This window comes from Colias philodice, chromosome 22 (genome assembly GCF_061535455.1).
Source record: "Colias philodice isolate Cphi_HAF_F1 chromosome 22, ilColPhil1 Martin Lab GWU primary, whole genome shotgun sequence".
In the NCBI taxonomy this organism is placed as follows: domain Eukaryota; kingdom Metazoa; phylum Arthropoda; class Insecta; order Lepidoptera; family Pieridae; genus Colias; species Colias philodice.
The window spans coordinates 380,399-404,727 of NC_143107.1; the positions used below are offsets into that span (position 1 = coordinate 380,399).

The 24,329-nt window shown below is 33.5% G+C and overlaps 2 protein-coding genes across 4 annotated transcripts in view; one reads left to right on the forward strand and one right to left on the reverse strand.

The window, feature by feature from the left end:
* Window positions 1-24,329, forward strand: part of LOC149478223 (electron transfer flavoprotein beta subunit lysine methyltransferase-like) — a 46,559-nt gene that overhangs the window by 10,057 nt on the left and 12,173 nt on the right. For 2 of the 3 annotated variants that reach the window (XM_089709564.1, XM_089709563.1), the window contains exon 2: window positions 21,964-22,151. In XM_089709564.1, the coding sequence (XP_089565690.1) occupies window positions 21,964-22,151 (188 nt within the window). Of the gene's footprint in view, window positions 1-21,567; window positions 21,648-21,963; window positions 22,152-24,329 lie in introns of those variants that run through there. The other variant, XM_089709565.1, reaches the window with a different exon arrangement.
* Window positions 22,281-24,329, reverse strand: part of LOC149478225 (phytanoyl-CoA dioxygenase, peroxisomal-like) — a 147,095-nt gene continuing 145,046 nt past the window's right edge. The window contains exon 9 of the mRNA XM_089709556.1: window positions 22,281-22,347. The gene's annotated coding sequence lies outside the window, so the exon portion shown is untranslated. The remainder of the gene's footprint in view (window positions 22,348-24,329) is intronic.

Genomic DNA, 24,329 nt, shown 5'->3' on the forward strand with positions numbered 1-24,329 from the left:
TAGAAAATAATATGCTAAGAAAGGGCATAGGGTACTTTTTACCATGGGAAAACTATCCAGTCACTTTTCCACGCGGACGAAGTCGCGGGCACAGCTAGTTAATCAATATATGTATAATTAAATGTGCAATTATGTGCTATTTATAGGATAAAATGCTTTCAGTAATTATGTCATTTTATGCATTCTTTGGAAATAGCATCGACAAATTATTGATTCGAAAATACGTAACCGAAAAAAATTCATGCACAAATATTTATTTTAAAAATATCCTTTGTCTTCTTGCATGCAATTAGTAATTATGTTTTCTGGATGAATATTATATCTACAAGTACTTACTTATGTTTTTTTTGTCTCTCTGATTACTGATACTTACATTTTTATTTTTCTTGAGAAACATAGCCCATGGACTATATTTTTTTTAATTGTTACCCATTTATAACCAGAACAATAAAATAATAACATTTCCTATACGTCTACATTAGCAATCAAACGATATAGTAGGTTCATGTGTATCGATCGCTAAGGTCGGGCGTTCACTGGGAGACCTTGAAGGCGTTCAAGGTAAGGGTTGATCGACTTTATAGGGGCACGCTTTGTGTGGTAAGGGCATAGGATAAAGTGTAGGGCAGATGTTTTGGTATGATAAAATAATAAGGTTTATTTTCGTAAAAAAAATTCCATGCAGTTGATTTATTTTTACTTTCGTTGCATCGACTTTCAAGGTACAGTTACTCAATGCAATATGAAAGTTTGTTTTCGCAACAAAGGCATATTAAGGATATAATATGTATAATCTTATAAAATTCATCTAAAAGCCATTTAAATATCAATTAATTGCAAATTAAAAAAAAAATCTTTAAAATATATCATGCATAAACAATGGCATAAACAGGTTCTACTCGTCAAGGATATGTACCTACGATAATTTAAAAACAAGCGTAGTTACATAGTTGTCTAATTTCTAAACCGTTATTTCACTAATAATCTTATCAAAAATAGTACACCCATTGCCTAGGTACAATAAACTAGACAATACGACACAGATTAAAAATAATAAAAGTTCGTCAACCCAAAAGTGCGTAGTAGACAGTGCAATGACCTATTTTCTCAATGTGCAAGGTCACTGAACTTCGCCTATCATTCAAATAAATAGAAATTACATTTATGCGAAGGTTCTTTTTATGTTTAGGGATTTTTTTATGATCTTTATTTTAAGGGATTTACCATATTATTTTTTTTGACATAAATATATGTATTTCTATTACTGTACGTAATAATTTATTATGTAACTTATTTCGATATCGTTTATTATATATCGTTTATAATAAACAAACGATTTTCCTTTAAAATTGTATTCAAAATAATGCAATATTTTCCTCATTTTTTTTAAGTTTTTATTATTGCCATATTAATGTTTAACGAATATTAATAGCGAGATTATTATAAATTATAATATCCTTATGGGTTTATTTCGGTAAAATACCCAGTTAAGCAGTTATGATACTCCTGTTTGTAATACAAAAGTAAAAGTGTGATTGGAAGAATGTGAAATATTTAAAACATTCTTGATCTTGTAACATTTAGTTGTTAACCTTAATATTGAATAATGAATTCATGTACAACGGACATTTTGTGCTCAAAAGGTTCAAAGTACGAACTAAAACCAACTAAAACCATTTAAAACCGTATTAGCTCGTATTCATAGACTGATACGAATTTCATATAAAAAAAGATACGTCTTAAAAAGCAGCATTCAAAAATCTGTAAAATTAAATTCCGTGTAGAGTTAGTTCTCAACTTCTCATACCTTATAGTATGTATAACAATATAGTGTTATGTGCTTAGGTTATGTGTTATCAGGCTATCAGCTGTTATCAATATGCAATTACACCTGACCTAATAATCATATTAATTGCTCTATTAAGTATGCCTTTGTTTATATTGTTAGTTTTGATTTTGATTTGATAGAAATTACAAGACTTGACAGTTGACACTATATATCTATCTTTATATATAAAAATGAATCGCAAAATGTGTTGGTAAGCGCATAACTCGAGAACGGCTGAACCGATTTCGATAATTCTTTTTTTATTATATTCCTTAAAGTACGAGGATGGTTCTTATGTAGAGAAAACGTAAAAATTATGTACCACGGGCGAAGCCGGGGCGGACCGCTAGTGTCTGATAAAAACACATATAATGTCTACACCAAGAAGCTTATATCTTATACACTGGAGATTTCGGTATGAACATTTGACGTGTAACAACTAACAAGAAAATTGTTGTGTTCTATCACTTTCACACCTAACTTGGTATTGCCACTGTTAATACGAAGTTTTCCCAAGGCTACTATGTATGCTGTAATATTCTGTGCAAAAGGTTAGTTTTTGCACATGAGTTTGTTGATAAATTGCCAACAACGTCATTCAGAAGCATTGTTGGATGAGACAATTATTATTTATGCTAAATAAAATAAGTATCTGAACCAATTATTAAAAAGCGATACTCCCTGATTATGGGTAGTTACGATAATAAAATTGTAGCAACTCTCACTTTGACAATATGGCATATGTGTCAAAAAAATTGCGTCGCTTCATGGTCGCTTCGAATATTTAAGTTAATATTGTTGCGTATTTAATAAATATTTTCCGAAAAATAATAATGTATTGCATTGTGAAAAATTGCAGAAGTTTTTGGACACCAAATTCTGGCCTATAATTTCACAGGCAAGTGTATATTTACGTTATTTACAATATTCCTCAATATTCATGCATTTACCTGTTAAGAATCATTTTAATGGCAAAAATCGTCAAATTTATCATCATTTTACTAAGCAATCATGTTAAATAAGTTCTTTTCCTAATACTTTCATCATTTTTCAACAAGTTTTCAACAAACAAATTTAACAAGTAAGGTAACCATGATGATGGGTTTTTACGGATAGCGACGATAATATATTGCTAAACAATATTATGATGAACATTTAGAACACCATTTTAAAAAATTTTATATGTACTAGATTATACTAGTAATGAAACAACACACGACATCGGTATTGCACTCACATATTGTGGTTTGTTCTTTTTTACATTGAAATTTATACTTTTTAACCTAATATTTTTTTGTTTTACGTATTTCAGCTTTCCAAAAAATGAAGTAAAAAGAAATATATGTGCCTATCAAGGGTAAAATTACTGAGGATTACGACCCAGAAAAAAAACACTGCCATAAACTTTTGGCTTGAAGTTGACCCGTTGAAGCAACGCGTTTAAAAAGAAGATCTGAGTAACTTACAATTTGGTAAACAGCATCTGATGCAAAACACAACTTTCCTCTATTTACAAAGGATGTTAATGATGTATATCGGTTAATATCCAAGCTTTGTAGCCAAAAGTTATCAAGCGTTATTTAAAACTATCATTCTCTACCAATTAAAATTGTATGTCGTATAAAGGTGATAATTCTTGTAAGTTGACCAGTAATTATAATAAAAATACTGTTAAAAATATATGTCGTTATTATTTATAGACCATGATTTTTAGTTTTTTCTACTTCGAAAAATCCTGAATATACAAAACAGTGTGGTCACCCACAGAAAGAGACAAAAAACAACACTGACGTCATTCAAGGTTATATTTTCTTGTGACAAGTTAATGGTCATAGTGCAATCTCCAGTGTATTAGATATAAGCTTCTTGGTCTACACTAACTAACTAAACTCAGTGAATGAATCACCACATGACTTGATTTCAAAAGAGCAACTAGGGAGTTTCTTGCCGGTTCTTCTCCGTAGATACTGCCTGTGATACTGCTTTCCGAATCGGTGGTAAATGTTAAAAATATGTAATGACGGTTCAAAAGTGCTTCTAGAAGAAGTCTAATTGAATAAATAAATGTTTGAGTTTGAGTTTTGAGTTTTAAAAAAATTAATCTTCGATCATCTGATTAAATCTGTCAATCCATACTAATATTATAAATGCGAAAGTAACTCTGTCTGTCTGTCTGTCTGTTACTCAATCACGCCTAAACTACTGAACCAATTTTCATGAAATTTGGTATGGAGATATTTTGATACCCGAGAAAGGACATAGGCTACTTTTTATCCCGGGAAAATGATGTAATCCCGGAAATCCCACGGGAACGGGAACTATGCGCCTGCGGGTTTTTCTTTGATTGCGCGGGCGAAGCCGCGGGCGGAAACCTAGTTACTAATAATTATTACATATTATAATCACAGTTGACAGATATATACTACGTACATACAGTTAGGAAACTAAGCCCCCCCCCCCCCCCATGAAATTATGACGTATAGCTATAGGGCTGTTACTTTTTGATATTTAACCGACTTGAAAAATAACGGAGAAGGTTATCAATTCGGCCTGTATATTTCTGTTTGCTTTTTTCACAGTTGATTTTGTGGTAATTTGGAGATTAAAACCCGTTAAAATACAAAAATGGTGTAGCCTAAATATGAATTTACAAGAAGAAACAATCCGAATTAATACAGCTTGTAAAAGTAAATACGTTTTTATCAGTGCTATATTTCGAAATCTAGTTTTGTTATGGACGCCGAAGGCTATTTAATGTACCTCAATTATTTATAATGCTTGATATTTGTATTATACATATATTCAATAATTATTTTAAACCAGAATTTACAATACTTGTATGTAGGTATACCTATCTACTAAATTATTTTTAAAACGATAAATTAAATTAAATTAAAAACACAAAATATGCAAAAATAAATTAAAATTATTATTATACGAGCATAGAACCTCTACCTTTTTGTTTTAGGAAGAAAAAGAAAATAGTTTGACAGGCTTAGTGCTTGACAAAGTGGAGACGCCACGTATCGATAAAAATACAATAATTATAATATCTATCTTTTTCTTCCCTAATATTTACGTAATTATGCACATAAATTTAAACAAGATTTTTTTAAGGTTTCCTTTTTTTATATTTTCGTGCTCTTCTAGATTGCGTAAAAAATAGATGCGATCTTTAAACAGACTGGACTCCTAATAGGTACTATTTGTAGCTATCATTTTGATAGAAAATATGTCAACATAATATAAAACTCATACTGCCATATCTATAGAAATTAAAAAAAAGTCTCTTTTTAACTTGTAGTAGAGGTCCGCGCCACGCCGGCGTGCCGCCGCCGAGCGACCCCGGCGCGCCGCCGCCGCCGCCGGGTCACAGAAAAATTGACGCCGAGTTCAAATTTTGCGCGCGAACCATGTTTCACGCACGCGTTGTTGTCTACAACACGGCAACGTCGCATCGATATAGTAGACAATGTCTACTATATCGTCGATGCCAGATGTTTTACTCCAAAAGCTAGCCAAAAAACACTCCAATAGATTTATTGATGAGGATGTCGACGTTACTTAAGAGTGTTGGAGATATTTGGCTACGGCTAACCCTTCAGATTTAGGAGATGTAGAGGGCAACATTCTTAAGTTCTGGGAACAAAAAAAAGTTGTTTTTCCTTGGCTTGCCGGATTAGCGCGATCGCTTCTATCTATCTCAGCTACAAGCACGCCAATTGAAAGGGTTTTTTCTGTAGCTGGGCTAGTCTTAACTGCGAAGAGATCGCGTCTAAATCCTGCAAAAGTTAACAAAATTATTTTTATCCATGATAATTATAAACATGATTTGTTACAAATCAGTAACATTCATTGCTATGCGGGGGATGCTCTTCATCCCGGCCGTGCAAACACCTCAAAGGAAAGCCTCAATGAGAGTCGAAACAAACTTGTGTCTGAAGTGGAGTCTTCTCTCCAAAAAGTCTCAGATTGGGGCGAACTTAATCTCGTCGAGTTCAATCCCCTAAAGACGCAGGTTTGCGCGTTCACCGCTAAAAAGACCCCATTTGTCGTAGAACCTCGGTTTAAGAGTACTCCCCTTAGTATATCGCCGAAAATCGGAATCCTCGGAGTTGAAATCTCGAGTGACGTTCAATGCCGCAGTCATTTGGAAGCGAAGGCTAAATTAGCCTCGAAAAAACTTGGTGTGCTCAGTAGATCGAGACAGTACTTCAAGCGGGCCCACCGACTTCAGCTGTACAAGGCTCAGGTGCGACCGCATATGGAATACTGTTCTCATCTCTGGGCCGGAGCCCCACAGTATCAACTCCTTCCTCTTGACCGCATCCAACGTCGAGCAGCTCGAATTGTCGATGACCGTAGGCTTTCCGATAGGCTCGATCCACTGTCAGTGCGAAGAAACGTTGCGGCTCTCTGTATACTGTACAGAATCTACTACGGGGAGTGCTCTGAGGAATTGTTCCACCTTTTACCAGCCGCACAGTTCCACCACCGGACCACACGCCGTAAAAACCAGTTCCATCCGCACCATCTGGATGGTTGGCGCTCCACCACTGTCCGCTTCACCCGCAACTTCCTTCCGCGTACGGTGAAACTGTGGAACGATTTGCCACCTGCGGTGATCCCGAACAACTACGACATTGGGGCCTTCAAGAAAAGAGCTTATTTGTCCATAAAAGGCCGGCAAAGTGTAACACTAGAAGTGTTACAGGTGTTTATGGGCGGTGGTGAAATAACTTTAAAAATAACTAGCCCACGCCGGCGACGCCGCGCCGCGCCGGGTGCCGCACCCGGCGCGCCGCCGCTGGGCTTTTGGACTGCGGCGCGGACCTCTAACTTGTAGTCAGATATGGTATTTACAAATATATTTATTGAAAGGGCTACAAACTGAAACAATCGATATTTATTTAATGTGAATTGACATCACTTTAAACTTTTTTCCATACTATATTCAAAATCTGTGGATGTGTCACCCGCTACTATCGATCCCCCTCAATACCCTCGTAAACACGCTTGATGGGGGGGGAGCCATTTCGAACATTTTGTATGAAGTTTCCTTACTGTATGTATCTGTATATTGTGTTATAATTCTGCATCTGTGCATCTGTTTGTAATTTGTGACATACGAAAACAAATTATTGTAAACAATACAACATATGTAATTAAAGTGCGTTCACAAATCAAACAAACATCGATACGATGTCTGATATTCTGATAAAATTGCAAATGATTCATACAGGTTAACGGATATAGAGTAAAAAGAACTTTTGTTTTATTTATAAACATTCTTAGTATTTAAAACAAATATAATGTTATCGTATGCAAAGATAATATCATAGATAATCTTTTCAAAATCGGTCCAGGAACTGGTGAAATCTATTAAAAGATTAAAGAAGTATAAAAAATACCTACCTTCCTTGATAAATGGACATAATATAACATCGAAAGAATTTTTCAAATCGGACCAGTAGTTCCCGAGATTAGCGCGTTCAAACCAACAAACTCTTCAGCTTTATAATATGTATTATAAGTATATAAGTAAAGATATATCATAAAATTAAAAAACATTGAAAATAATTTTTTAACACTTTTCCTGCTAGACAAAACCATTTCAGAACGTCTCATCTTCACTGTCGGCACAGTATTACCACAGACTAATAATAATATACTACGTATACAAGTATTACAATATCTGTCTATAAAATTATTTATATCATTAAAAATAATCAATTACATAATATCTTAATTGATCGTAAATAAACAAAATTAAACAGTCATAGTTATTTGCATTTTGTTCTAAAAACCTAAGGAATGTATATTATGTATATGTATACTATTTTCTAATGAGTCATCGTGATAATAAGTAAGTACATAATATATATTTTATTTGTTATCAACGATTTACCTTGCGCAATACTGTTTTGTATTACAAAACAAAATACTATGTATACTTATGATAATATTGTAGACGTGAAAGATCGTGTGGATGGATGTAATATTATGTTTGTCACTCAAAAGCTCAAAACAGCTGAACTCATAGAGACCTTTAGTTTCTGTGATCTGTGGCTGAACTGTATAAAAGCCGTAATTTTTTACCGCTAACTGATAAGGTTATACTAATTAAATATTATAATATAATGTTTGATGCTATAAAATAAATCTTTATTTGTTACTAGCTTTCCGCCCGCGGCTTCGCCCGCGTTTTCAGAGAAAACCCCGCATATAGTTCCCTTTCCCGTGGGATTTCCGGGATAAAACCTATCCTATCTCTCAAGTTGGATCGAACTGCACATGGTGTGCGAATTTTATTATAATCGGTTAAAGTGGTTTAGGAGTCGATTGAGGACAAACATGGGACAAACATTGTGATTTTGTGACACGAGATTTATATATATTAAGATTTAAAAAGCTTTTTTCTTTAGCATTACGCAATAACAGCATTTTATAAATAATGAATGAACCATCTGTACTCCTGACATTAGTTTATTAAGATTTGAGGTAATGTATTTATAATTTAAGGTAAATGACCTTATTAGTCATACATATATTGATTTATTATTACCACAATATCGACAAATAAATCAATATTGTGGTATTATAGTTATTTAAACTATTTAATAATTGTTGTAAAATTAATACATAGGTAACTGAATAAAAAAAATATTACGCTATCATAAACTTTATTGAGTCACTTCTACTGCATTATCTTAAAGTGGTTATTAACTATATCTGTGTTTATATGTATGTATTATCTAAAAAAATATACACCAGTTGCCACGTGTTTCTTGCGTAATAATTTCAATTTACTCATCATTTGAGTTGTGACATGTGGAGATTTTAACGTGGCGTGTGATGCAATTTTTATTTAAATAAGCATTGCTGCTAAACGGTAATACAGATAATATAATACAGAGTAAAAATCACTACATAGTAAACAGAGTCGCTTTTCTGTCCCTATGTCTCTATGCTTAACTACGCAACGGCTTTTGATGCAGTTTTTTTAATAGATAGAGTGGTTGAAGAGGAAGGTCTGTAATACGTATGCACAATTTATTAGGTTAGACACAGCGGGCAAAGCCGCGGGCGGAAAGCTAGTACGGTATAAAATCTGGTAAATACGTCTCCAATCTGTTCTCAATACCAAAATAAATAAGACAAAAATATAATCCTCCATCTTATTTCGGGAAGTAGGTTGAATTGACGCAAATTAAAATAATGTCAATGTTTATTTTTATATTTGTGTTAGAATTTATTCCATCTCGATTCATGTCATATACATCCCATCAAAAACATCCTGTAAAAAACCCAAGTCTCGCAGCTCAGTCTTTCTACCGTCAAAAGTTGTGAGATCCATGTAATACCAAGTCGGTTAATCTATTTAGTGTCTACTTGAAGGACCTTCTGTCTTAAGTTATTACATTAAGTTATTATCATGCCAATATTAAAAATATTTAACGTTTTAAACAAATAGATCGACTTGGACATCGCTTGATTTGATTATTAGTATGTATCACACTACACAGCACGACGGGCCAGCGACCAACAGGAACGAGAGTTTCAATCGCGTGAGGCGCGAGAGACTAAAGAATCTAATATAATATTGTAATATTCATTTTGTTTTCATGCGATGTCCAAGTCGATCTATTTGTTTAAAATGTTAAATATTTTTAATATGGGCATGATAATAACTTATGTAATAACTTAAGACAGAAGGTCCTTCAAGTAGACACTAAATAGATTAACCGACTTGGTATTACATGGATCTCACAACTTTTGACGGTAGAAAGACTGAGCTGCGAGACTTGGGTTTTTTACAGGATGTTTTTGATGGGATCTCACTTCTTTTTGTAGAGCCTTTCTTTTTGATACCACCACCAACCACCAACTGCATAAATAACTTTGTAATCCCATATATTTATATGGGATTACAAAGTTATTGATGCAGTTGGTGTATTTGGAAAACTGGACCGAAATTACAAAATATTTAAGTTTTCCCATGATTAAGGGCGCGTTCCCACCGTGTCGTGACGACAGATAATCGTGTAGTTTTAAGTGTCGTGGCTTATATGTTTAAATGGAGGTGTTCACATTTAGAACGATACAATTTACTGTCGTCTACGACAGTTTTTGCAGTGACGACACTTTGTCGGGACAGTGGGAACGTCAAGCACGACAGTCGTAAAACGATAAAAAAATCGTGGACGGCAACTCTATGACGTCCATTGAATTCAGGAGAGTAAACGCACTAGTAATCACCAAGCGAAGGCAGAGGCGACTAGATTTGTAACTTGCTGATGATGTGTAAACGACAAAGCGACTGCCAGGAAACGATAAAATGTCGTCGCGATCCAATGGGAACAGCTAGATACGACAGTCGCTAAACGATAAAAAATGTTGACGACAAACAATCGTTATAATGGGAACAGGTAGAGACGACAGTCGTCGAACGATAAATTAGTCGTTACGACATAGTGGGAACGCGCCCTAAGACACTAAACTCTATATGTATTCCAAATATGAAGCTTCTAAGTCTGCTAGAAGTGCCTTGGACTTTTGATGGTCGGTGAGTCAGTGAGTGACAAAATTTAGAAACTTTAACAAGTTGTCATTCTTAAACTACTGGTTCAAATTGACTGAAATTTTAAATATTCCGTGTTTATACAATGCCGGATTAGTTACTGAAGATTCAGGTTTCTTGCTTTATCCACAACCGAATTATAGGGGGTCGAAAAAGGCCCGAATTGCTTCGAGAAAAGGATGGTACGGCCGTGCCGCTTTTTTTTTGCTCGACTTGGCGGGGGCACTGCCGTGCCCCCAGATATAATAATATGTATTAGGGTATTGCGTCGTTTTTAGGTGTGTATAATTTTAGCGGTCTGTTTAACTCATATTATAATTATCACATTATAAACAATATTACGTTTGTTAAATCTTAATAAAAATATCGTTTGTTATCTTTTTAAAAATATTTTTAGATAAACACTATCATGGCATAAATCTACATGTGCTTGCATTATCAAATAAGCGATTCTAAGAATGATTTATTTTAGATTACAATAAAGTGATTATAATATATTAAATATCTATTGTTAGCATCACTAATCAGTAGATCACATGCCATTTTAATTTTAGTTTCCATTAAAATAAAAACTACATTGCTTTAGCAATAAATTCAAAATACCTACCGTTAGTTCGAGTATTCTTGCACAATATTGGCACAATTGGTTATGATTTTTAGAGTACAAAGTACATTTTATATGTCAAAATCTTACAAATTTTGTAGATTAATATTTTTGATGTATTATGATGATAAAAAAATCAAGCTTTGAAACCTGAAGGACATAGCTTATTACTATCACAGATAATACCTACTATAGTCATCTATACTCATAATATTATAAAGCTGAAGAGTTTGTTTGTTTGAACGCGCTAATCTCAGGAACTGCTGGTCCGATTTGAAAAATTATTTCGGTGTTAGCCCATTTATCGAGAAAGGCTACATAGGCTTATTACTTATATAATTACGCTAAGGCCAACAGGAGCAGAGCCGCGAATCGCAGCTAGTTTATTACAAAAAAATACACATGGAATACCACGTGAAGCAGCTAGTTAATGTGAAACGATACAGCAAGTTCATTGGAAACCGTGCAATTAAGTAGGTAGGTACTTATAATCAGTTTTCGCGCTAAAGCTCAAGAAGCCCTAGATGTCTAACAAGTCATAAATACCACTTCGCAGTATTCGGTTTAATCTTTAATCGGTTTATACCACACCATGTGAATTCGTTCAGAACTTTATGTAAAAAAAATGTCTAGAAATGCTTTAAAGCTGTGATAAAGTCGGACTTCTAAACAAAATATTCAAGAATCTTCAGATTGATATCATCTCTCATAAAATAGAATAATTTCACATTATCATCAAGTTTTAAAAATAAGAAAAAATACTCTCTGTTCTGAAAATCAAGGATTGAGAAGTCGACTGAGTTTGGTAATAGCATAGACTAATATATATTAGTCCATGGTAATAGTGAAAAAAAAATTAAAGAAACTAACGCACAAATAATACTTTTGCGGACAGTGTGTTAATATTATTCATCAAATATTATCTACAAACAAAATGATGAATTAAATTCATTATTCTTTGCACGATTGATCAAAACAATACCGACGAAAACAAACTATCGCATCAGGATAATATATATGTATAAATAAATTAATATTTCAACCACATACTGTTGACAACGATATGGTCCGGGAAAATCCCCATGCCGCATCCGAACGGGGAATCCCGATAAAAAACAGGACTATCAGTTGTATCTTCCCACTTTATGATGGGATAAGAAAACATCCTGTATATAGTTTGAACAATATAAATAGGTACAACATTTTTTCTTGAATAAGAATTTATTTACAACAAATGGTACAGTTTCAATATGTGCAAAGTGCAAACTCGTAGTAAACCGTTTCGAAGGCATTGAGATACATTTACTACGTAGTACATAATATTATTAACTCAATGTTCGAAGGCCAGTTTTTTACCAACCTTTATAACTATTTATTTTCTCCGAACTCACTTATGCAGATAAACCCAAAGAACAAAAATAGTTTTTGTTTCTTTAATTAGATTTTTTTTATGATTATTATTCGTATATAGTATATACTATTGGCAGGGTGTTATTTACGATATACCCGTGGCCCCGTCGTTCATGCGGCTTGACGGAACACAGTGGGGTTTTGGTCGGTAGGAATCCGACATAACCCACGGCCCCTTCCCCGGAGGCCGTGGGTATCTATGCAAGATTTCCCCACTTAAAAAAAAAAAAAAAAAAAAAAGGGTGTTATTTACGATAGATATTTATTCCATTCATAGTTAACGAAATTGAAAGCGCAATATGTTAAATTATTACATCCGCATGATAGCCGCATTTTTAGACAGTAATTTAAGCTTGATTGCATATATTTAACTAACTGCTTGCCCTGGTTCCGCATGAGTTGACACAGAATAAAAATATCAACCAACGTCACTCAGAAAAAATACATATTTCTTCGGTAACTAACTACCTATGGCTATAACAGAATTAAAAGTCCCCATTCGCAACGAAGTTCATAATTATGTAAAAATCAGTTTTCACTTTTCAGTAATAGATAATCCAAAAACCCCAATTCGATAAACGAAATCTAAAATACAGTTTACTAGGTATTACTTGCAAAACTAATGACGTACGTAGTACGTACGGCCTTGTACGTCAATGAAAGAGAAATGAGAACAGGATCTGAATATTGCGTATCTGTGGTCCGAGTGTAGTCTGTGCTGCACCTGTCAAAGATTAAAAAAGTGTTTAAAATTGCGCGCAATGAAAATGTGCGAAATCACTTGGAACCATCTTGGAACAGTTAAATTTCCTGTGTTAAATTTTATGGAAATCTATTTATAATACATATTTAATATAATAGTAGCTTGATGTTTCAATTGAGGAAAGTTCCAACCAACCAAGTACCTACATAATATGTACAAAAACAAACAATTTCTTGGAAATCTAAAGGAAATCTACATCAATCAATAAAGATAATAAAACAGGACTTCTAGATAATGATGCATAGTGCATATTTTTATCATTTGTGCATATTTTTTTAACATCACAATTTTTCCTTATCACCAAATAATCTCCTACGTGTGAGATAGCGCGTCTCTGACCTCGATTCGCAGAATCATTTCGGCACTAACATTGGTCTTGAATACTAATTTAAGTATTATGTGAGTAAACTCAGGTAGGATTGTAAAATATACGACTGAATAATAGTATTTAGTAGATAATTTCCGTTATAGAATTGGAATAACGGTGGTTTTTTGTTTGAGCAAAAACCATGAATTTTTTTGAATTTCAATTGTAGGTATTTAAAACTGAACGAATCGAACACTGAAATGACAATCAAAACTCTTTCTAGCGTCACGTGTTGTTTTTAATAAATACTAGCGGTCCGCCCCGGCTTCGCCCGTGGTACATGTTTACGTTTTCTCTACATAAGAACCATCCTCGTACTTCAAGGAATATAATAAAAAAAGAATTATCGAAATCGGTTCAGCCGTTCTCGAGTTATGCGCTTACCAACACATTTTGCGATTCATTTTTATATATAAGAAGATTAAGTATATTCGTTTAATTGTTATTTGTTACTATTATATTATCTAGTACTTATTATATTATCTGTACTTGGGGTCAAATAAATAAAGAGCAATTTTCCCAACAGCACAAGGATAAATTAGCCTCTCTCTGTGTATAAAACGAACAAGGAAGTATTTCTAATAGATCAATTCCTGCTTTCAAGAACTTAGGTTTTATACGCATTAAATATTGTCCAGACTTCAGTGGAATGCATAAGTGTAATAGTTAGTTATAATAATAAACTAATAGTTTAAAAATATTTTTATAGCAATGTAAGCAAGCCATTTAATTATACAAAAACAAAAGGGATGTACCTAGATATACGAGTTTTGATATCTAAATACAAATTCAGTTAAATGACCTTTCCATCGACCTCTAAATACCCACTGCATGTTCATCAGCATTATCACTACCACATGAGTAGAAAGACGATGAGTAGACTTTCTACTCATGTGATCACTACATAGTATAAAACAAAGTCGCTTTCTCTGTCCCTATGTCCCTTTGTATGCTTAAATCTTTAAAACTACGCAACGGATTTTGATGCGGTTTTTTTTTTAATAGATAGAGTGATTCAAGAGGAAGGTTTTAGTATATAATGTATTAGGTTTTAGACAAAGCGGGCGAAGCCGCGGGCGGTAAGCTAGTTTATTTACAATACTTTTTAGTTTTTAATTTATTGTAACAGAAAGGCAACGTTTGTGCAAGTAGCGGCCTTGCTAATAAAGTCTACCAACGGAAAGAAAATATATGATGTTCATGGGAGTAAAAGTAAAACGTGTGTTTATAAAAAGCAAAATTATTGTTATTTTTTACGAGCTTTACTGTAAACCTTTATACACTTGTAACAAACTAACAAAGAGAATAAATGTGTGTTCTTTGTAAAAATTGGGTCATTTTATTTCGTGTCAACGCAACGTTGGCCAGACCCACAGACATGTATATTTAAGTAGACAACGCAAGTACCGCGATCTGTATGAAAACCAAGCGTGTCATATTTTTTGTACTGACCTTGACGCGTTATGACGTCACGAGCGCTTTTTAAGTTTTTAGTGATGTTAATTTCATTTTACGCTAAATCGATTAGGCCCCGGCCGCCACTCGCGCGGCGATTCTAGTATCGTCCTATCCCATCGAAGTAAATCGAAAGAAATCAGATCAAACTAGATCTATGTCTAAGAGGTAGTCAAATAAATGAATCGTAATCGATTACTAAATCGATTCAAGACAGAAAAATGATAATTACCATAGACAGAGGGATGATAAAATAAAGTTATAAACCTTTTAATATTCTAACAAGTAAACTAATGTGTTTTAGCTTTTTCTTACATATGCCCATTGAGTTACCATGTACTACGTACTAGAGAGGCCATCGAAAGAAAGTAATGAAACTGTCAATCACTCAATCTTTATGTCCCGTTGCATCGATCCATTTTCCTTTTATGTTCGGGTTACTTGGAAAACTGAAAAAACAAACATAGTCTAAGCAATAAGGAGTTTTCTTAAAAAACTCCCAAGATGACACTTTAACTAATGGCGTCCATGTCATAATATTTATTTTTAGTACCTTTGTATTAAAATACTTAAAAGTTTTAGGTCAAGTCGTATTAAATGACAAAAAAAATCTATGCCTTTTTTTCTGAAAAATTGCTCCTTCAAATTATCATTTTTCTGTTCGATTATAAAATCGATTAGAATCGAGAACTGTTGCATCAAATGAACATCACTAACCACAAAATTGGACAGAAAAATGAGAACAGAAAAATGAGAAGACGCTATTCATTGCTTGTTATCATACGACGCGATCTTTACCGTGCCAAGTAAAAGCCGCAATGTATTCCGAATCATTTCGTATGATTTGGTATCCGTGTTTGTCACGATCGTTTTCCACAGATATTCTTTATTTGATTTTAAAATAAATAGTGCATATTCTGATTAGAAAATTACTTACCGGTGGAAGAAAACATCTCTGCTAACTCGGCCACTCACAGCTGTGGAGTTTCTACAGTTTATAACGGCGCAATTCGGCATTTTACTTTATTCAGCTTCACGTCTTTCCTTGGCGAACTGCAAGCGCGGACTGAGTGTAGGCCAGCGTCAAGTAAGTTTCATAAACTTAGTTTGGACACGGAAAGTACATACACTCGCTTAGTCTACCTTGATACATGTCTGTGGCCAGACCGGTTACTTACCTGCTTACCTACTCCAATTTAGCAGTATCTACGTCAAGTCTTATTCACTGCCTTTGTATATGTGCGAATTTTAATAATTAACGTGCTATTTTTATCACAAAACTGTGTGATAATTTGATTATTATAAATTTGTATTTCACGGAAGTTATCAATCCAGTTTTATGGTTTGGTTTTCTGAGAAATTATACTGACTGCTTCGAAAATCTATTTATAAATATACTAAGTGCAAACGGTTGCGAAAAAAAAACTAAAGATAGCGTATTTTACAGTTTACTAGTAAATACCGTTCTTGAGTAAATCAAATGTGTGTGTGATTTTTAGCGACGACCAAATTCATTAGAAGAGAATACAATTAAATAATATTTATAAATAATCGAGGAAACTTGTAGATTGTTCTCAATGTATTTATTTTTTGTTAAAATTCCGGGATTCTCTTTTCCTCTTCAAATGTGGGCTAACTTCCAATAAATGTTTATTTCTGTAGAATTTTACGTCTCGTACTTGACATAGATAGATACATTTCAAAAAACTTCTTAGAAATACATTTGGGATAGAATACAATAGAAAATGTTAAATCTTCGGACATACATAAACATTTATCAAAATATATTCCTGTAACCACGTAGTATATGTATTATTATTATTTACTAGTCTGTGCTGTAGGTACCTAAGCCTGTAACTGACAGAATTTTATAAATAAAGTATAAACCAATATTTTATTTTTATAGCGGTCCGCCCCGGCTTCGCCCGTGGTACATAATTACGTTTTCTCTACATAAGAACCATCCTCGTACTTCAAGGAATATAATAAAAAAAGAATTATCGAAATCGGTTCAGCCGTTCTCGAGTTATGTGCTTACCAACACATTTTGCGATTCATTTTTATATATAAGATTACAATAAACAACAAGGTACACGTTATCATCCTTAAACCTAATCACTTCGGAACAATAATATTTTATATGGAAAATTATTAATTTATTAACTAGGTATATTTTGAAACTAAAACAATAATATTTTTAGAGATTAACGAATATTTTAGGAGGCAAAACAAGGGTTAAACTCAGTATTTTTAATCTGTTTACAAAATTTTTATATCATTGGTATAACCAGCAATAAAATAAGACCAGGAAAGCGGCAAAAAATTCCTTCATTAAAATTTCGCGCGTCGTGCGTCACGTGACGTCAGATAGCCTTGTGTCCTGATTGGTCAATTATATAGGCGTGTGTTGACATCTGCGATATGGAAATTTTGGTGTAAAAATAGATACAGATAATGTATATTATTGAGTACATTGATCGTGTATATGTCGTGGCCATATCGTAGATTTGCTCATTTCATGATATGATCGATCATTTCACGAAATGGTCGCATTTCATGAAATGGCCAACATAGTTTGATCAGATCGTTAAATCGTCAACGTTTCACGATTTGGCCATCCACATTTGGCCAGATCGTATAAAATATAAAGAGTCCATAAAATATTAAAATTCAGAATAGGTATTCTAAAAACTTGTTTAATGTCATTTAAGTTAGTGCCGCCGGCCGCGGCAGCGGCCGGCGAATGCTAGAAGCGAATCGTTTTTGCAATAAAAAACAGTTAGGTTAGGTTAGGTTAGACTTTGATAAACAACGCACGAGCCGAGCGAGCAAAGCGAGCGTGCCGCGGCAGCGGCCGGCGAGTGCCAGAAGCGGATAGCTTTTTAAAAAACAAACAATTTAAAAAAAAATATATATCCTAAAAGAAAAATGCGTCTTAAATTATTTTATTTAAGACGCATTTTTTCTTCAATACATATAAGATATCCACATTTTCCATAGTACTCGAACCGTCGTAAATTCTTTGCTATGACTTTCTTCATATTGTTATTAAACGAATTATGAAGTTTTTAACTGCGAATCCCTAATTAAATTTTCACCAGCGGCCGCCATCTTATCACATAAACACAGAGCTTGCAGCGCCTCTACCAATGATCAATGTAACTATTTTACGATATGATCAAATAATTTTGATAATTTCATGAAAAAATCGCGCGTTTAGTTGGCCATATCGTGAAACGATTTCTTATCATTGATCTGCTCAAGCCACATCATGATGTGGCCAAACTAAATTGGCCATTTCATGAAATGCGACCATTTCGTGAAATGGCCAGTCATATCATGAAATGAGCAAATTTACGATATGGCCACGACATATACGTCACAGATAATAAATAATGAGTTATAAATAGATATGGGTAACTGTGCTTCGAAGTTAGATGTTAACTTGAAATAAACGTTTATTTATGTTGAACTGGCGTTCAAATCTGATTTTAGCATAGAATAATGTGTTGTTAGGTAATTAAGTCTTATTACATACCTTTGCTAGTTGGAAGCAATGATATTATATATAGAAACAAGAGGTAGATACGTCATCAACGCACCAAAACTGATTCCGTGAATTGGTCCTATTTGGGACCAATGCAATCAGTCAGATTGTCACCGGTCCCAGTGAGCGCATGTGCCGATAGGTACATTAAAGTTGTCGAAAATGCCTTCCTGTGTGTTCAGAAAGTGCACGTATTCGTGCAAAAAAATAAAGAAAGATAAAGGAATATCATATCACAGCAAAATATATTAAATTATTACAGTTTAAGAGTAAAAATAACAATTTACAATTCTTTATTAATGACACTTGCTTGACACGTGTATTGAAATAATGAAAGGGATAAAACATTGCTTCAATCACTAGTGTGACAAAGCTAGCGTACACTGTGTTCAAAGATTATCATGTAGATACGATTATTGAAAATAGAACGGTTATTTTATTAATTTCAATTTGGGTAAATACTTGATTAATTTTATATTTAAATCCACACAGTGCATATAATTAACAAATATATCTATTTATTATATACAATGAAATCGTGATGGCAAAAATGTTTGTTTGCAAAAATGATGTTGAATATACGTATAGTTACATTGAAGAAAAGATTATCGCTACTGACGAAAAATGCTATTTGCTTTTCTGTAAATAGCTATTGAACATAAATTTTATTTGTGTTTTAGATAAAAAAGGCTTATACTTCATCCTTTCTTTTATTTCATCCTTTTTTTTCATCTAGGCACCACTATTATTATAATTATCCTACAAGTTGGAGTGATGACCTTGTACGGGTTTCGGGAACTGCCTTGAAACGAATAGCGTAAGATCGGTCCTTATGGAGTTCATAAGGAGGACTATATGCAGTATGCTCAGCAGTGGGTGATTATCGGGTGAAATGATGATGACCGAAAACGAACACCACAGCTAGTAATAAATACTTAATACAGTTATATCTCCAAAAAAGTTTATTATTTTTTTTTTCATTTTAATACGACATCATAATAATCATAAAATAGTAAATGAATTTGTCACATTTATTTACTTGTGCAGGAAACCTAACATCTTTAACATTGAACCTTCTGTGTCGTTAATCTATGCCAATTACCATGGCAACTATTTGTTTATTTATATTTAATTGGTGAATTCTTATGACTTTTGCTTACACCTGCGCGGAAGTGACAAACTATCTTTGTCTTTTTTGTTTATATCATTTTATTAGAGCCATCTCTCTTATACAGTCTGTCAATGTAATAAATTAAGTAAAATGAAAATTGTATTTGTGTGTGCCTGACACTGCATATGAAGCATTTTTTTTGGATATATTGTGAGTATATAACGTATCTATACATAAAATATCATTGGTTGGAAGTTGGAAGTTGGAACCCATCAGAATCAGAATTTTAAAGGAAGTAAAATTGTGTATTTGTATTTCATTATTAAATATTTGATTTAATCGGGAATCTCGGTTGTATAAATTTGGAGGTAACAATAAGTAAAGCAGGAAATATATTTTTGTGATAAAAATTTTAGCACGGAAGCAAATAAAAAGACAAGCATGTCATCTACATGAGATTTTTAAAAATGAAGTTCTTGTAGTTCTTATATTGTATTGTTACACGCACTATATTCATCAATAAACTTCTTTCTATTATCTAAAAATTAAAGCTCAAATAGAGAAGCTATAACAAAATACCCAGAAAACAACAGCATCGGGTTTCAAATTCATTTGATAATATCATGATAAGAAATTACGCAGTTCGAGTACCAAATGGATGCGCAAAAACAAATGATAAATAAGATAAGAGAGAGATGGCGGAGGCTGGTACACCGGGGCGTAACTTGTAAAATATATGATGTATTCGTGTTCCAAGTATCAACAATATAGAGATAGTGTTTCTATGTAATTTTATCTGACTGTAGGGACCCAGGCCTATGAGCCATGGGTTTTTAACATGGCCACACATGCTACGGTATATCTATAAGGTCCACCTGTACAGGAGTACCTGTACAGGTGGACCTTATAGGCGTAGTAACGCATGTAGACTATTACATGTGTGCAGTTTTTTGAGAATACGGTCAATAGATCGGTTGATCAGTTGTCACACGTCGTGTATATTTTGGTTCTGGAATAAGCTAGTTTCTTTCACCAATGCGAGGTTTAGTTGTAAAAATACCTAGGTATATTGTTATATATGAGGTTTACAGATATTATTTTAAAGCAAATTTAAATTTTCCGCGCTCATCTAGTTTTATGTAGTTACTTTCCAATCCAGATATAGTTTGATAAAGTCTTATTCCTCAAGCACTTAATCATTAATGGTATCAATACCTGAAATTTTGTGATATATCTCTATTTATTCTGAAGTTATCATTCTATCAATAACTACTTATCAGTTCCAAGAATTACTGGTCCGATAGAGATAATATTTTTTATGTATTAAATTTCTTTATTTTCTCTTGTAACTAAGGCTTTAGGCACTATACGTCACTAGTTTGGTATGTTGATAAAAAGTCTGTATACTTTCCAGACTATAATTTATAATTGTATCAAAATTCATACCTACAGATCTATAATTTTTCTTTTGTAACATATTAAGGATGATGATATTTTTAGTTTTTAATTATAAACTAAATTGTGTGGAAAATTTTATCCTCGCAATTTCGTTTACTTTAGCTTATATTTTTTATTAATTTAGGAAACTTCCCACCGACTTGAAAACATATTGAAAACAGTTATGTCTAAATTATTATTGTATCTCGTCTTGACGTCACATTTGCTGTTTTTGCGTGGAATCAAATGAATATTAAAAGATTTTCCTCGAGCCTTTGATAAGGAACATTAAAATGCAAAACACTTATGTTCGTACTTCTAAGTGTTTAACGTCATTCGAATTAAGTATTAACAGGTAAATTAATAAATATGTAACATGCACTTAACCTAGCTATAGTTAAATCAAGTGTAAAGAATGTTACACGTGATAATATGCCACGTTAAGTTGGTCAAATCACAGTCAAGGCATATTGTCGGAAGTTGTAAAGAAAAGAGAAATTTTAAAATTTCCTTGGACACGTGACGAAAAAGTATACAAAATAAAGTATACAGTGAAATAAATGTACCTATACTACGGATTCATTTTGTTATTGTTGTGACAAGGAAGGAAATTTTATATATCTTGAATGTGGTTAAAAATGAGGATAATATTATTTATTTAATCTAGAACTACATATTTAATGATATTCTTTAAAATAGATTTATCAAATTTAGCAGTATTAATAGCATTTGCTTCTGCATTAGCCTTCTAGACACAATACTTATATTATATTAAATTATCATAAACATAAGCGACTAACCATCTTTTATTTACAAATTATAGTGCCATCGTACAACACTTATCTACATTTTTATTTCAGATGAATCTAAAACAGTTCACCTCACTTTTCCTGCATCACACGCGTCTGACGCGACGCCACCTGACGCCCGAGCTGTCATTGCGTCTGATCACACGTGAGTGCCCGCTGTGGACCGCGCCAGTCGGTCAGTCGCCCTTCACGGACCCCTACTGGGGCTTCTACTGGCCCGGGGGACAGGCTGTCGCTAGGTAATATCTCTTGTCTCCTATTTCCCTAATTTCTAATAGATTTTTGAAGTGAAAATTCTTTAGGCGCGTTGAGAAATAAATTTAAAGGTCTCGTCATGGATATACCGTCACGTCATGGAGTAAGGTAATGATTTTGGTATCTTTGAATATTGCCAAAGAAGTTTCACTTCTGACACGCGTGCTCGGCACACACGCTCTTTTTTATTGATTTTAATCACTACATAGCATAGAACAAAGTCGCTTTCCACCATCTGTGTGTCTGTATGCTAAGATTAAAAAATACGCAACAGATTTTGATGGGGTTTTTTTTAATAGATAAAGAGATAGAGAGAGAGATTTTAACCGCGGGCAAGCTAGTATTGTATAAATAAAATGATAAAATAAAAGCTTATAGGTGAAACTTAAGAAAATGTTGGAAATTAAATGACAATGAATAAAACTTGACCAAAATACGAGGGACTTTATATTTCCCATTTGACAACAGTGAACACGTTTTTATGAGGATAAAACGTGAAAAAATTCTCCTCAACGTGTTCATAAAGATTTCTATTGAGTGCGCATTTTCTTTGTAATTAAAGGCTAAGACGAATGAGGTTAGGGGCTAGGGCTGACCGTAACGAGAAATATATATGACTAGCGGTCCGCCCCGGCTTCGCCCGTGGTACCTACATGTTTACGTTTTTTGAAGTGAAAACTTCTTTAGCGGCGTTGAGCACTTTTTCTGTAATGGGTATAAAATCTTAAACTCGCGTCAGGACACGTGACCTGATCGAAAAAGCGTAAGACGCATACCATTCCAAAATATCAAACATGCTCAACGTTAATAATCAAGTTTTCACTTCTGCCGGCACTCCCGGAGTGCAACCCGTCTTTTTTTTTTCATAAGAACCATCCTCGTACTTCAAGGAATAGATTCCGCAGCGCACGCGATGACAGAATTTTTATTATGGATTTTTTTACACCTTGGGTTACATTATTGCGTTTTTGGTAAGGATCTCTAATTTTTTTTGAAAATGCAATATAGCCTATGTTGCTCAGTGAAGACTGAAGATGCAGCTTTCTAATGGTGAAAGAATTTTTGAAATCGGTCCAGTAGTTTATACGTGAAAACCATACATGAAATACATACATACATAATTACAAACCTTTCCTCTTTATAATATTAGTAATTAGTATAGATAAATAATAAAACAGCACCGCGGGCGGCCGCGTCGTGAAATTTACAATACCTAGTTTATAAAAAACAAAATACTTATACTTACACGTCATATCGACTCATAAATTTTATTTTACAAAATTTTACAGTAATTACATGAAAATAATCTTATATATAAAATTCTCGTGTCACAATGTTAGTCTGCATACTCCTCCGAAACGGGTGGACCGATTCTCATGAAATTTTCTGTGCATATCGGGTAAGTCTGAGAATCGGCCAACATCTATTTTTCATATGTACCACGGGCGAAGCCGGGGCGGACCGCTAGTATTTTTATAAAAATCGTTCAAAACTTATTTTGTCATCAAAGATTAGAACTTAGATCAGTTTTTAGACATAGCAAAAATAATTGTTGCTATTGCGTAGTGAATGGCAAGTGGCAGCCCTCGCTCAGACACCTGTCTAGATTTACGTCTACGACATAATAAACAACATGCGTAGTTGTTAAGGAAAACTTTATGACTTAAATATTAAAAGCTGCGGGTTTTTAATACCATGCTAAATAAGAGTGAAGTCCCGTTACCTTTTTATAGAGCAGTTTATTTTTTATGCGTTCAGATATTAGGTATTCATTCACTTTTTAGTTTTTATATCAATCTGACTCAGTTTGATATCTTAGTAAAAATGAAGGCCATCATCTAGCTTGTCTATCTCTGTTTAAAAAAATTTAAAATGTCCGTTACTTTTTAGTCCATTCACACTAATTGCTTATCAATTATCATTATTGATTTATTTATCTTTAAATACATAGCAACGGGAACAATAAATGTATACATATAGCCACAGATATATACTGTGCTAATAGGCTTATCTGTATAGTTACGGTACAATATTTTGGAATGTTATCGAAGATAATGGATGTTATATTTTGCTATCAAATACGTGACTATCGTAATGCAATATTATCAGTAGGTATCACAGTTGTCGTAAATCAGATTCAAACTTGCGAAAAAAAAATTTAA